Raw genomic sequence first — 16,485 nt, forward strand, 5'->3', positions numbered from 1 at the left:
GTAGCATTGCAGGCTTTCAAATCAGAAGAGTGGCCGGGGATGCCGGTAAGTAGGTGTGCAGAGCTCTCCTTTGGCAGCCATAGGATATGCACATGGCCTGTAAATGTATTCACTCATCTTTAGTTCCTGATCCCGACCCTAAAAAGAAATGACCACTTATTATTATTTATTTATATAGCGCCACTAATTCCATGGTGCTGTACATGAGAAGGGGGGGTTACATACAAAGTTATAGCTATCGTTAACAGTAAACAAAATTACGATGACAGACTGGTACAGAGGAGAGAGGACCCTGTCCTTGCGGACTTACATTCTACGGGATAGTGGGGAAGAGACAGAAGGTCGGGGGTGCTGCAGCTCTGGTAGTGATGAGGCGGCAGCTCAGGTGGTGGTGAGGCGGCAGAATGGTTATTGCAGGCTGTAAGCTTTCCTGAAAAGATGGGTTTTCAGGTTCCGTTTGAAGGATCCGAGGGTGGTTGATAGTCGGACATGTTGAGGCATGGCATTCCAGAGGATAGGGGATATTCGGGAGAAATCTTGGAGGCCATTGTGTGAGGAACGAATAATTGTGGAGGAGAGTAGGAGGTCTTGGGAGGATCGAAGACCACTATTTTGCTAATTGCAAGTGAACTGTTTCTCAAAAAACAGTTTTGTATTCCAATTTTTTTTGTGAAATTCAAAGCTGATTTACAGTTATGATTAAAGGAGTACTAGTAGCAGTGGCCATCCTCCTGATAATATTGGACCACAAACAAGCAGATAGTATCAAGGGGCACGCCACACAATACACCCCCTAATATCGGATCACATACAAGTAGATGATATCAGGGGGCAGGCCGCCCAAACCCCCCCCTAATATTGGATCACATACTGGCAGATAGTATCAGGGGGCAGGCCGCACAAAACGCCCCCTTATATCGGATCACATACAAGCAGATAGTATCAGGGGGCAGGCCGCCCAAACCCCCCCCTAATATCGGATCACATACAAGCAGATAGTATCGGGGCAGGCCGCACAAAACGCCCCCTAATATCGGATCACATGCAAGCAGATAGTATCAGGGGAGGGCCACGTCACACCCCCTAATATCGGATCACATACAAGCAGATAGTATCAGGGGGCAGGCCGCATCACGCCCCCTTATATCGCATCACTTACAAGCAGATAGTATCGGGGCAGGCCGCACAAAACGCCCCCTAATATCGGATCACATGCAAGCAGATAGTATCAGGGGAGGGCCACGTCACACCCCCTAATATCGGATCACATACAAGCAGATAGTATCAGGGGGCAGGCCGCATCACGCCCCCTTATATCGCATCACTTACAAGCAGATAGTATCGGGGCAGGCCGCACAAAACGCCCCCTAATATCGGATCACATGCAAGCAGATAGTATCAGGGGAGGGCCACGTCACGCCCCCTTATATCGGATCACATACAAGCAGATAGTATCAGGGGGCAGGCCGCATCACGCCCCCTTATATCGCATCACTTACAAGCAGATAGTATCAGGGGAGGGCCAAGCCACACCCCCTAATATCGGATCACATACAAGCAGATAGTATCAGGGGGCAGGCCGCATCACACCCCCTAATATCGGATCACTTACAAGCAGATGGTATCAGGGGAGGGCCGCATCACACCCTCTTATATCGGATCACATACAAGCAGATAGTATCAGGGGGCAGGCCGCATCACGCCCTCTTATATCGGATCACATACAAGTAGATAGTATCAGGGGAGGGCCACGTCACACCCCCTAATATCGGATCACATACAAGCAGATAGTATCAGGGGGCAGGCCGCATCACACCCCTTTATATCGGATCACTTACATGTAGATGATATCAGGGGGCAGGCCGCCCAAACCCCCCCCTAATATCGGATCACATACAAGCAGATAGTATCAAGGGGCACGCCACACAATACACCCCCAATATCGGATCACATACAAGCAGATAGTATTGGGGCAGGCCACGCCAAACCCCCTAATATTGGATCACATACAGGCAGATAGTATCAGGGGGCAGGCCGTACAAAATGCCTCCTAATATCGGATCACATACAAGCAGATGGTATCAGGAGGCGGGCTGCTGCTGCTACTAATAGGGAGCAGGCCATGCCCCCTGATGTGATGTAACGTCCCATACGGGAGGGGAAGCAGTGAGGAGAAGCTGCAGCGTCATACAGAATCATGTGTAGTGTGAGGGTGGAAAACAACACTATTCATATTATCCTAATAGTTTATGAAGCTATGGCCATTACAATAATTTTCTATTTCACCGGAGTACCTCTTTAATTCTGATTGTGCGCTGTACATTTATTGGGAATGAGCAATCCTTGGAATGCTCATTTTCTAATCATGCAAACGGTCTGCCAATAATCCTAAAGAACGAGCAGAATGCTCCTTTGACAGGTGAAATTATTTTCAAGCACAGCAGCACTTCATCCTAGAGGCAAGCATGATGTGCTGCTGAGAATGCCAGTCAGTGTGCACTGAACAATCGATTACTGATCAGTCAGCAGTTAGCTATTTGTTTAAAGTGAACCTGTCACCAGGTTTGGCAGATACGAGTTACGGCCACCACCTTTCAGAGTTTATCTTCAGCATTCATATAATGCTGAAACACAGAAAAACACAGTATAACAAACATATAAAAATACTCTGTTGTAAAAAGTAACAATAAACAGCAAGTGCTAGTAAAAAGATGATAACACAGGGTATTTGGTTGATACGTTTTTTGCAAAAAATGTATACTAAGCTGCTGTACCAAACGTCAAGGTATACCCATCAGAGCATTCCTTATCCGATGTATTTAAAAACCTGACCATGTGTATGGTACCTATATGAGCAGGATTCAGGCAGGTAATGTCCGATGTGGACACTCTGTGGAAGACTGCTTATATGTGCCTGGCCCACAAGGGAGGGGTAGAGACCTCCCTAATCTTGCAAAAACAAGAAACCAATTGAATAGAAACACACGGGCCATGCACACAGTGAACAAGTCTGTAGGACAGTGTTCACACCACCAGAAGACTGAAACACAGTATAACAAAAGTATAAAAATACTCTGCTGTACCCATATCAGAGCTGTCCCTAACCGATGCTGTATATAAGCCCCCGAGCCAACCTGCAAGAGAAGAAAAATAAGTTTTATTATACTCGCCTGCGTGGCGGTCCAATGGGCGTCACAGGTCCGGGTCCGGCGTCTCTCATCTTCTTGCAATGCCGCCCTCCTGCTTGTACATAGAAGTGTATTTCTATGTTTCTGTGTTCTGGAGTCAAACGTCAGTTTTTTTGCTTCCTATAACATTATTAAAAAATAATTAAAAACAATTTAAAAAATGCCTTTTTTTTTTTTTTTTGTCGTTTGTCTGCCCAGGATTCAAACACACAACCTCTATCGTTGTAGGAAACAGCTAAAGCTATGAGTTACAGCCTCTGGTTACATCAGTGAGAGGAATTTGTATACTTGAAGCTGCATTGTAGACTCTGAACCCACAGCAGGATAATACTAATACAGAGACATACATCTGTATATAGCAGTATAATTCTATGTTCTTGTATTTTAGAGGTGAAAAAAAACTGTATTTTTATCCTATAAAGTAACTAAACAAATTATGGGAAACAATTACAATAATGTGATTTTTTTTTTTAATGCACTTAAAAAAATCACAAATGAGCAAAAAACAAACATATTTGATGTCCCTGTAATTGTAACAACCCACACAAGATAGTGATCGATTATTTATGGTGATTGGTAAATAAATAACGGTGTAAAAGTGGCTTGATTGATTTTTTTTTTTTTTTTTTTCTCCTTTAAACCTGTAAAAAGTTTAAAGGGAAGCTGCCATCAAAAAAAATTTCTTTTCAGCAATTGAAAAAATGTAAAGAATTAATGTTTAAATTTTGTTAAAAAAAATATCATTTGTTTACAATTTTGTAAAATATGAAAAATAATTTTGAAAGGTTTGGTATTTCCACTTTTAAACACTAGGGGGAGCAGCTACTAAAACTTGACACAAAAACCTAGCGTACAACTAGCTCACATTACTGCCCTGCATTAAATATGGGCTGAGTCTGCTGACATGGGTGTTATGTCACTCCTCTCCTCCCCTTCTTGGTGTTTGCTAACAGATAAGAAAGGATGAGATTTAGGAACACAATGCGGAGCCATTTTCTTGGTGACTTCAAAGTTTATACTGACAAGTAGAAGGTCACAGAGGATGGCAGGCAGCACCGATTCTGTTAGTTGGTGCTGCTCGCTGTGTCATAAACTGGGAAATAAACATGCACGCTCTCATGCTCACGCTTACACACTCATGCTTACACGCTCACACTCGCTCTCACGCTCACACTCTTACGCTCACAATCAGCCCAACACCCTCATTACTAAGCCAATAAGTAAACAAAAACACGCACAAACCTACGCACACATTGTCACCAGCCTATTTAGGAGCGTTAACAGAACGAATGTACATAGGCTGTAACCAGACAGCAACTGTTAATTTTAAAGAAAAACAATGTAAAAAAAAAAGCGTGGGCTCCTGCGTAATTTTAATAACCAGCAGAGGGGAAGCCGACAGCTGGGGCAGATGTTTATAGCCTGGGAAGGGTGTAATACCCATGGAACTTCCCAGGCTATTCATATCAGCTCACAGCTTAGCCTTTACTGGCTATTAAATGGGGGACCCCCCCAAAAAAATGACATGGGGTACCCCTATAATTAATAACCAGCAAAGGCTATGCAGACAGCTGCGGGCTGATATTAACCCCTCTGTGCCATCCAATATACTATTCCGTCCATGTGACCTGGGACTTAAACCACATGGATGGAATAATACATCACGCCCTTTAATGCGACACTGCGACCGAAGTTGCAGTGATCATATTAAAATTTTGGCGCCATCTTACCTGTGGGAAGATGGTGTCGGTGTCCCCACCCACACGCACTCACGATCGCTGTGATTGGAAGTTCAATTCTGAACAGCCAATCGCAGCCTCTTTCATTATTTCAGCCTATCAGATTGGCTGAAACAGTGAGGTCCCAGTCTAGGATTGAGTACCGAAAACCTCTCAATCGATCGCGCCAATCGCAGGGCACAGCTGCGGTGTTACTGCGCTGTGACCTGCCAGTGACCTGCCTGGATCGGTGACGCAGTTCACTTATCAGAGCTTGTGCCTGCTGTTTTAGACACTTTTTTTCTTTTCCGCCACCCTCGGGTGCACATCCAGCAGCCGCCCATCTTTGATAAAAGAAACAGTTCACTTACCAGAGCTAGTGCCTGCTGTTTTACACTTTTCTTTTCACAGACATTTTTTTTTCTCCCTGGATCTTTTTTTTTCTTTTAGCTTTTTATTTTCAGACAAGTTTGCACCAAGCACTACTACACCATACACAAACATTTATAAATACTTTAAAGTACTTAACACAAGCACTATACTCATAAAAAAAAAATATCCCGCCCATCACTTTCGTCCCAACAACGCTATTCAGTGGAGGAGACATATGCTTTCCTTGCCTCCGACACTGATAGCAAGGGAGAGGATCCCACATTTCTTTATTTCTCGGATTCTTCATCCTCATCCTCTTCCTCGGGTCCAGCGGAACCTTCACGCAGACGTCCCAGGACAGAAGATGAGGCAGCGCCCACCATTCCAGAACAAGAAGATGAACCAGTGCACCCCATTGCAGACCTCGTATGGACCCCCCCCCCCAAAAAAAAAAAAATTATGAGCCACTGAGTCCTGATTTTGTGGCAGAATCAGGAATCAAGTTTGACACCACCGGCCTGACAGAAATAGACATTTTCAAAGTCTTTTTCTCAGAGGATTTTGTCAACCTCATGGTGGGCCAAACTAATTTATATGCTCGTCAATTTTTGGTACAAAACCCCGGTTCATTATATTCTAACTGGTCTCCTGTAGATGCAGTTGAAATGATGCAGTTTTGGGGCCAGGTCCTTCACATTGGGATCCTGAAGAAGCCAGAACTTCGGCAATATTGGAGTGTTGATATTTTATACAACACTCCAATGTTCCAAATGGTCATGGTCCGGACGTGTTTTGAGGCCATCCACAAATTCCTGCATCACACCGATAATGCACAGTGTCCCCCACGAGATGACCCCAACTTGGACCATTTGTTCAAAGTTCGGCTGGTCATCGTGCACTTCAACAAAAAGTTTGCTGATGTGTATGTGCCCCAAAAGTACAACTGCGTGGATGAGTCCTTAGTTAATTTTAAGGGAAGGCTCAGATTCCATCAATACCTGCCCAGCAAGAGGGCCAGGTATGGAATTAAACTCTACAAACTGTGTGAGAGTACCTCAGGGTACACCCAAAGGTTTAGAGTTTACGAAGGAAAGGACACCAGGATTGAACCCCCTGAATGTCCTCTTGTCCTGGGAGTGAGTGGGAAAATTGTGTGGGATTTGTTCCACCCACTGCTGGATAAAGGTTATCACCTCTACACTTTTATACCAGCATCCCACTCTTCAAATCCCTCTCTGCGCGAGGTACCGCAGCCTGCAGTACTGTCCGTATAAAATCAGAGAGGCCTCCTGAGAACGCTACTTGGGTAGATGCTCAGGAGGGATGACAGCAGAGCCCAATGCAGCGACCACCTGCTGGTGGTCAAGTACAAGGACAAGAGGGATGTCCTCTTGACCACCATACACGGTGATGGCAGCGCCCTCAGCACTGTACGAGGTACCTTTACACAGGTCAGTAAACCGGGCTGTGTACTGGGGTACAACAAAAACATGGGGGGGGTTGATCTCTCCGAGTGAAGTGAAGGTGCATTGAATCATACCAGGTCAGCATTTGTCTGGTGAAATCAAGCCCACAGGTTAGTAATGGAGAGGCATCGATAAGACACCTATCCATTACTAATCCTGTAGACACAGCCAGAATAAAGTCCTTTATTTGAAATAATGACACAGACTCCTTTAATAATCTTAATTAAACCATACTTACTGAATGCCTAATCCACAGATGCCAACATCTACAACAAAAATTAGAAAAATAATAAACCACAATATTCCTCGCCTGTCCACAGAGAAAATAATCCATAATGTCCCACGTCGATCATGATCAATTTAAGAACAGTCACAACAGTGATGTGACTTCTCTCAAAGACACGAAGCAAAGAAGGAGGAACAGCATCCGTATCCAGGTGAAAAGATTTGAAGCTTTATTCTGCCATCATAGAAGACCACAATGGGGTGGAAACGTTGTATTCTATGATGGCAGAATAAAGCTTCTAATCTTTTCACCTGGATACGGATGCTGTTCCTCCTTCTTTGCTTCGTGTATACCGTTGGTCCTGACAGGTCCTAGGACCATTGGAGCGTGCATCCCATACATCTGTGTGCTGTTGGCTGTTTGTTTTCATTTTCTCTCAAAGACAGACAGCAATACACTGACAGGAGGTAATCGCTCCGCAGTGTATTGCCAGCAGCCGGGTAGAGCGGTCACATCTCCCGATATGACTGTTCTACACGTGAGATCGCCATGGGACAATCTGGATTACCTGGACTACGGCAGAATGGGACTATATGTTGGTTTATTATTTTACATTATTTCTAGGAGATGAGGGCGTCAGGGATTTGGTGTGAGGCGAGTATAATGGTTTTTTTATTTTTATGTGAATATGTATGTACCGTAATTTTCCCTCTCCCTTCAGCGGCACCTTCTGTCAATGTTGTCAGTATTAGCAGACATAGCCCGATGGGAGCAGCAGTCTCATCGACCCACACGCCGACTTTTGTACCGCTGGTCACCGCTGCTGTTCAGTCAGCTGCGGGATCATGCTAACATCTTCCAGCATGACCAGCGCAGCGTATTTTCTCCTGTCATTGCACACACTGCTCAGTGCGTGCGATGACAGGAGCTGCCGGTAAGACCGCCGATCAGAGCGCGGCAGGGACATGCTGTCACATTTCAGTGTGACCCCACAGCTGTGACTGTCACCCGCGGTAATGCTACTGCTGGTACTGTCGGTCAGAGCGCTGTGGGGTCACGCTGAAATGTGACAGCATGACTCCGCCGCGCTTTGACCGGCGGTCTTACCGGCAGCTCATGTCATCGCACGCACTGAGCAGTGTGTGCAATGACAGAAGAAAATACGCTGTGGGCTACAACAAATGGCCACAGTCTTCTCCCACAGCTGTAACCTGGACAGCCCAGGAGAGTGTGCCCAGGTCACAGCTAAGAAGCAGGAGGCGCGGCATCAATGCTAGAGATGCGGTCAGAGTCCAACCATTGGCTTTTATGCCCATGACTGCCGTGATGTGTGCAAGTGTCGTGCTTAAACACACACGCCCACACTAATGAAAATAATGAAAATGACAGCCCCCAGTGGCAAAAGTCAATAAATAAAAAAAACTTAAAGTAGTTGTCAGGAACACCGCACTGCACTTGCTCACTGAGCCAGTGCGTGTGTCCTGAGTACAAAAACTGCACAAAGATACCTGTGGAGCGGGGCAGCAGTGGTGACGATGCATGCTCCAGGCTAACAGGACCTGAAGCACGTGACTGCTGGGGGCGTGGCGTAAGCTCCACAGAGCTAGGAGCTGCAGGGAAACTCCTAGAAAGGTAACTACAGGACAATGTTACCAAGGGGCATAGACAGAGACAGAAACTAGATCAAGCCGAGGTCAAAGCACGAGAACGCACAACAGTACCAAAGGGTTAGACAGAGCAGATAGTCAGGACGTAGCAATAGATCAGAAAACCAGAACGGGCAATAGACGGTACAATAACGATAGCCAAGCCATGAGGTCAGAACCGGAATAGACAATAGTACCAAAACGAGAGACGGAGTACAGAGTGAGGGGACAGACCGGGTCATACACGGGAAGCAAACAAGCAATGCAATATACAAGCACACAAGGGGGGTCAGACACCCAGCCAGAATAACAGTATAGCTGACAGAGAACCCAGGTAAAGAGTGAGTATAAATACCCCTCCCAGATCCAGAAAGAGGCCACGTACACTTAATCCTGTGAGTGCAGGGCAAGAACCCTGTTCAAACCATGACATATTTAATTTAATTTTTGTATAAAAATTATTGATTGTATAATCATTATTAATACAAAAAATAAAATCGCAGCACCTTCCCTTTAATAAAAATGTAAAGCTGATGACGTGTTTGTAATTTTTTGGTTTCTTCTTCTACTTCTGCAAGTGTCCGCATCACATGATGCAATAACAATCTCCTCTTATTGTGTGTTTGCATTTTCTTATGCCTTTCCCTCTTTATTTGATGCTTATGCAGATGTGAAAACGCATTTCTAATGTGGTTTTCATAGTGTAGAAAAGCTTTGATTCTGTGGTTAAAAAATGCAGCAGCAATTTTTTTTTTTTCTTAGATACATTTTATTTTTTCAGGCTGCCCATAGAAGCCTTTAGAAAAAATGCACCAAAACTGCACAGTTCAGCAGTGGCTTTAGACACCCTGAAGGAGTTTTCATGACATCACATCCACTTTGCTTGGACATTTATGCCATATTCACATGTAGAATAAATGCTCCTTTTTTTCTGCTGCTGTTTCATGAAAACGCCGCCCACTGTGGTCTAAAGATTTTTTTTTTTTTTTTTTTTTTTTTTTTTCCCTCTAAAGGCTTCTATGTGCAGAATAATAGCTTTCCTGTACTATAAAAACATATTACTAATGCTGTTTCCCATCTGTCCAAAAAAACATCAAATAAGTGGGAAAAGGCTTAAAAATGCAATAGTCATTGCCTCCTCTGACATCTGATAAATGGGCGTGGATTGGGGTGTGAAAATGGGTGTGGACAAAATTTCTGTTCTGTGAAAATTGGGAGGTTTAATTGTTGTCACTTTTATATAGATAGTATAAAGCACAGGGTGTGCAGCAAAGTGCATTTGTAAAATATCATTGAATCCATTCTTCCCTCAACCCATGAAATGTTCCCTGTGCCATTAGCTGCAACATAAACCCAAAGCATTGATCCACCCCCATGCTTAATGGTTTGCGAGGTGTTCTTTTTCTGAAATTCTGTGCACTTTTTTTCTCCACACATATCTTTGATCATTGTGACTAGAGAGTGCTATTTTAACCTCATTGGGCCACAGGACTTGTTTCCAAAATGCATCAGGCTTGTTTAGATGTTCTTTTGCATACTTCTGAATTTTATGGGTAGGGCACATGAGAATTTTTCTTCTAATGGCACTTCCATGAAGGCCATATTTGTGCAGGTGTCTCTGAACGTTGTACCACCACTCCAGAGTCTACTGAATCTTTCTGAAGGTGTTTTTCAGTCAAGCGATTTGTTTCTGATTTGCTTCTCTAACACTCATATGAGCAGCTCTCACTGAAATTTTGCTTGTTCTTCCAGACATTATCTTGACATCCACTGTTCATGTTAATTGCCATTTCTTAATTACATTTCAAACTGAGTAAAGGGCAAGTTGGAAACACTTTTCTTTCTTCAAATAGCCTTCTCCTGCTTTGTGTGTTGCCACCATTTTCAGAGTGCTATGCAGCTGCGTAGGAGAACCCATAGCTGATGTTTTTTTGGCACTAGGTTAGAGGAGGCTGTTTTTTGTTTTTTTTATAAAACTGGGAAATAAGCATTTCCTGGCCTTTTCTAACAATGATTGTGAACAAGCCATAGTTCCAACAAGCTAATTAAGGTCTGAAACCTTGGTCAAAGTTATCTTAGCACACAAATCTCTGATGGTGTCCAAACTTTTGCATCGGCCCATTTTCCTTTTTGTCATTTTTAAAATGTAAAAGATGAAATATATAATTTGTGTGTATTGCCTAACTTACAAAGGAAATGTGTCATCTTTTAACTTTAGGCTTTTTAGAGATCATTTCATCTTCAGCTTGATTAACTGTTCACAATAACAGTAATTTTGACCAGGGGTGACCTCCTGTGGTACTGGTCAGTCTTTGTTTACAGCGGTGATGCCAGAATATATGGCTTGTGACCTAAGATAATCTACAGAGATTGATTACAACATCTACATGTTTCATCTTCTCATGTTTCCCCTTATTATCTCAAGGAATTGTATTCTTACACGGATCTTTATGATGTTACATCTTCTCCTATTCAGGTCTTTACCATATAGGATCCTCTCAGTGGAGACCTTCCATACAGGAGAATTTTCCTGATTGACCCATCAAGGATGGATAGGGACAAGATGGCAGAGAGGCTATTACACCTCACACTAGAGATCCTCTTCCGGCTTACTGGAGAGGTAAGAGATTCTGGTGATGGAGATGGGCGGATTGATCTGCGGAGGATCAAATTTGTGTTGATTTTTCTGAAATATTTTGTTCCATGAGAATTCAAGCAATCTGACATTCGATTAGTTACTTGGCCAGCCTCAATGTTTTGTACTCCCTGTGATAGCCCCCTGAATATTATTATAGCATTACATGTAAGGAGGGGTATACATAATAAAACCAAGTACAGTAATCTTATTACAATACAAATCACGACTGGTACAGAAGAAGAGAGGACCCTACCCGCGAGGGCTCACAATCTACAAGGGATGGGTGAGGATACAATAGGCGAGGGCAGAGCTGGTCATGCAGTGGTTTGGTGGATCGGTGGTTACTGCACGTTGCAGGCTTGTCAGAAGAGGTAGGTCTTCAGTTTCTTTTTGAAGATTTCCACGGTAGGTGAGAGTCTGATATGTTGTGGTAGAGAGTTCCAGAGTAGGGGTGATGCGCGGGAGAAATCTTGTATGCGATTGTGGGAAGAGGAGATAAGAGGGGATTATAGAATGAGATCTTGTGAGGATCGGAGGTTGCATGCAGGTAAGTGCCGGGAGATGAGGTCACAGATATAAGGAGGACACAGGTTGTGGCTGGCTTTGTATGCCATGGTTAGGGTTAGAGTTTTGGTATGTGTGAGAGGGATGACTGATTCAAAAGCTCCTTCTATTGTGGTGTTATATAAAGTGGCAGCGGCATCCGCACTGTCTAGGGAACTTATGTCTGTAAGAGGGAGAAGAGATTCAGACAGTGATTGTAGATTGAGGTGTTTAAGATTTCTGCAAGGGTATGCAAGTTTGTGGAGTGGGGATTGTGGACAAGGACTGGAGAGGGAAGATAAAGTAAGCAGGTTATGAAAAGAAAGAGGGAGTGGTTAGATAGGGAGCAGTGGCGGGTTAAGATGAGGTCCAGTGTGTGGCCATCTTTGTGAGTGGCTGCAGAAGACCATTGATTGAGGCTGAAGGAGGAAGTGAGAGATAAAAGTTTAGTGACAGCTGTGAGGGAAGTGTCAATGGGTATGTTGAAGTCACCCAAAATGATAGAGGTGATGTCAGCAGAAAGGAAATGAAGTAGCCAGGTGGTGAACTGGTCAAAGAAGGTGGTGGCTGGTCCTGGGGGCGGTAAATGACAGCCAGTTGGAAGTTGGAGGGGAGTAGATGCGCACAGAGTGCAGTTCAAAAGAAGTGAGGGTAGCAGAGTGTGGCAGTGGAATGTGGGTGAAGGAGCAGTTAGCTGACAGGAGAAAACCAACTCCTTCGCCATGCTTGCTGCTGGGGTGGGTGGTGTGGGAAAGGTGGAATCCACGATTTGAAAGTGAAGCAGGAGAGGCTGTGTCAGAGGGGGTGAGCCAGGTTTTGGTGATGGCGAAAAAGGAAAGTTTGTTAGTAATGAAAACATCATGGATGTAGGAAAGTTTGTTGCAGACAGAGCGAGCATTCCATTGAGCTCCTGTTAGTGGGACTGGGGAAGCGAGGGCTGGGCAAATGAGTATAAAGTTAGAGAGGTTACAGAAAGTTGTGATAGAGTGTGGATGGGAGGTAGAAATGACTGTGGCAATGTGGTGAGGAGGACCAGGATTTGGAGAAATATCACTGGCTGTGAGGAGAAGCAGAGAAAGTGTTAGCAGGTGGGAGCAGGAGAGGGCATGAGATGGCTGTCTGTGTTTGGAGATAGAGGATTGTATGTTGAGGAATAGTTCTGAGGAGGAGGTGAGATGGATGGGGAGGATTGAAGAAGAGATGAACAGTTCCTTACTAGGTGAAGGGGATAGCAGAAAGTGAAGGATTATAGGAGTAAGAGTGAAAACAAACAACAGAAACATTGTTTACAGTGACTATGTATCAAGTTACCTTCAGTTCCCATCCGGTTCAATTCTGAATTAATTCTGAGCTCTACACTTGTATGATGCACTTCTATGATATACTGGGCAGACTGACGTATTGGCAGACTTATGCTATGCAATATATGTGCTAGAAATTGCATTCAAGTGTGAAGCAGTGGGGAGTGGTGTGTGCTCATATTGGTCAGATAAATAAGAGTGAGCCAGATGCATGTGACCATGGTGTGTTACACCATTTGTATTGCTCCAAACCATTACGGGAAAGCCCATGCCACTGCCTGTGAGGAGTGATTCTGCCTACATATTCTGCGATCGTCTTATTTTGGCCTTTTCCCCCACCTTTAACCCTTTAAGGACCGAGCCACTTTGTATGTTAATTACCAGGCCTACATTTTGAATCGTGACCACTGTCCCTTTATGTGGTAATAACTCTAGAACGCTTCAACGGATCCCACTGATTCTGAGAAGGTTTTTTCGTGACATATTGTACTTCATATTAGTGGTTAAATTTCTTTGATATGACTTGCGTTTATTTCTGCAAAAAATCATAAATTTGCCAAAAATGTTGAAAATGTCACAATTTTCAAACTTTTAATTTTTATGCCCTTAAATCAGCTGTCACACAAAATAGTATTTCCTGCATTTCTACTTTACATCAGGGGTTAAAAGTTGACCAGCAATTTCCTATTTTTCCAACAAAATTTACAAATTCATTTTTTTAGGGACCACGTCACATTTGAAGTGACTTTTAGGGGCCTATTTGACAGAAAATAACCAAAACTGACACTTTTCTAAAAACTGCACTCCTCAAGGTGTTCAACATCACATTCAAGAAGTTTCAGAAATAAAAGGGCTAGGAACAGGAGAGCACCAATGTGGCTAAATAAGGATGTAAAAAGGGCAATAAATAACAAGAACAAGGCATTTAGGAAGTTAAAACAAGAAGGCAATGAAGAAGCATTAAAAAGTTATAGAGAAAAAAATAAAATGTGTAAAAAAAAAAAAAAAAAAATACGTTTAGCAAAAGTGGAAACTGAGTGACTCATTGCTAAGGAAAGTAAAACAAACCCCAAACTATTCTTTAATTATATAAACAGTAGAAAGATTAAAATTGATGCTGTCGGCCCTTTAAAGAACAATGAGGGTGAAATCCTAGAGAACGATGTGGGAAAAGCAAATGTTTTAAATACTTTTTTCTCAACAGTGTTCACACAGGAAAAGGATTTGCCAGGGGAAATGCAGAGTGATAATGTAAACTCCCCATTAAGTATTACCTGCCTAACCCAGGAAGAAGTGCAGAACCGCCTTAGTAAGATTAAAATTGACAAATCACCAGGCCCTGATGGCATTCATCCTCGGGTATTAAGGGAGTTAAGTAATGTGATAGACAGGCCTCTATTCCTTATATTGAAAGACTCTATAGAAACAGGGTCTGTTCCTTTTGATTGGCGGCAAGCAAATGTGGTACCAATATTCAAAAAGGGGTGTAAAAGGGAACCTGGAAACTATAGGCCAGTAAGCTTAACATCTGTTGTGGGTAAAATTTTTGAAGGGTTTCTAAGGGATACCATTATGGAATATCTCAATGTTAATAAATGTTTAACTCCATATCAACATGGATTTATGAAGGATCGCTCCTGTCAAACTAACCTGATCAGCTTCTATGAGGATGTAAGCTCTCAAATGGACCAAGGAGAATCATTGGATGACATTTATCTCGACTTTTCTAAAGCATTTGACACTGTCCCACATAAAAGATTGGTAAGTAAGATGAGAAAGCTTGGGCTAGGGGAAAATGTGTGTAGATGGGTAGGTAGCTGGCTTAGTGACAGAAAACAAAGAGTGGTTATTAATGGGGCATACTCAGATTGGGCCAGGGTTACTAGTGGGGTACCACAGGGTTCTGTATTGGGCCCCCTACTATTTAATATATTTATTAATGATCTAGTGGATGGCTTACACAGTAAAATATCAGTATTTGCAGGTGATACAAAACTATGTAAGGTAGTTACCACAATGGAGGACAGTTTGCAACTACAGACAGATTTGAGTAAATTGGAGAATTGGGCTGAAAAATGGCAAATGAGGTTTAACACAGATAAGTGTAAGGTTATGCACATGGGGAGGAGAAACAGATGCTACAATTACTTACTAAATGGGAAACTGCTGGGGAAATCAGACATGGAAAAAGACTTAGGCATCTTAGTCAATAAGAAGCTAAATTGGAGTGCCCAGTGTCAGGCAGCTGCCACCAAAGCAAATAGGGTCATGGGATGCATTAGAAGAGGTCTGGGGACACGAGATGAAAACATAATTCTCCCTCTGTATAAATCACTCGTCAGACCACACTTGGAGTATTGTGTGCAATTTCGGATGCCGGTGCTCAAGAAAGACATTACTGAACATGAAAGGGTTCAAAGGCGGGCTACTAAAATGATAAATGGAGTTGGTTCACTACAATACCCAGAAAGGGTATCAAAATTAGGTCTATTTACTCTAGAAAAGAGAAGACTTAGGGGAGACCTAATATATATGTACAAGTATATCAGAGGGCAATACAGAGATCTCTCCAATGAACTGTTTGTACCAAGGACTGTGACAAGAACAAGGGGGCATTCTCTTCGTTTGGAGGAAAGACAATTTCTGCACCAGCATAGAAGAGGATTCTTCACGGTAAGAGCAGTGAGGCTCTGGAATTCTCTTCCTGAGGAAGTGGTGATGGCCAACTCACTGAATGAATGTAAGAAAGGAATGGATGCTTTTCTTGCAACAGTATAGAAGGTTATGAATAACAGAATATTATAGGTAGATGGTTGACCCAGCTGAGGGGAAGGAATTTTTTTCCCTATGGAGAAAATTGGCTTCTACTCTGTGGGTTTTTTTGCCTTCCCCAGGATCAACAATGCAGAACAGCTGCACTAAAAATAGGCTGAACTAGTTGGACATAAGGTCTTCCTTCAGCCTTCAAAACTATGTTACTATGTTATGTTATTAACCCTTCAGATACTACACAGGAATTGAAGTGATAGGGAAGGAAAAAAATGAACATTTAACATTTTTTTCACAAAAATGTTACTTAGTACCCAATTTTTTCTATTTTCACAAGGGTATCAGGAGAAAATGCACCACAATAATTGTTGTGCAAATTCTTTTGAGTACGCCGATACCTCGTGTGGAGGAAGACCACTGTTTGGCCACAGGGTTCGGAAGGGAAGGGGCACCGTTTGATGTTTTGAACGTAATATTGCCTAGAATTCACAGTGGACACCTTGTCATGTTTGGACAGCCTTTGATATGCCTAAACAGTGGAACCCCCACAAGTGACCCCATTTTGGAAACTAGACCCCTCAAGGAACTTATTAGGATCTTTGGTGAGCACCTTAAACC

General features: G+C 43.1%; 1 protein-coding gene across 2 annotated transcripts in view; it reads left to right on the forward strand.

Annotated features, from left to right (window-relative positions):
* The window catches only part of LOC141051089 (uncharacterized), a 40,233-nt gene that overhangs the window by 3,115 nt on the left and 20,633 nt on the right, over window positions 1-16,485 (forward strand). The window contains exon 2 of one of the 2 annotated variants that reach the window (XM_073547955.1): window positions 11,093-11,236. The exons of the other annotated variant lie outside the window; for it this stretch is intronic. Within the exon in view, the coding sequence (XP_073404056.1) occupies window positions 11,165-11,236 (72 nt within the window). The 5' untranslated portion in view covers window positions 11,093-11,164. The remainder of the gene's footprint in view (window positions 1-11,092; window positions 11,237-16,485) is intronic. 2 annotated transcript variants of the gene reach the window in all.

The sequence above is a fragment of the Dendrobates tinctorius genome, unplaced genomic scaffold (assembly GCF_039654945.1).
Source record: "Dendrobates tinctorius isolate UK_male_01 unplaced genomic scaffold, ASM3965494v1 ptg000155l, whole genome shotgun sequence".
Taxonomy (NCBI): Eukaryota; Metazoa; Chordata; class Amphibia; order Anura; family Dendrobatidae; genus Dendrobates; species Dendrobates tinctorius.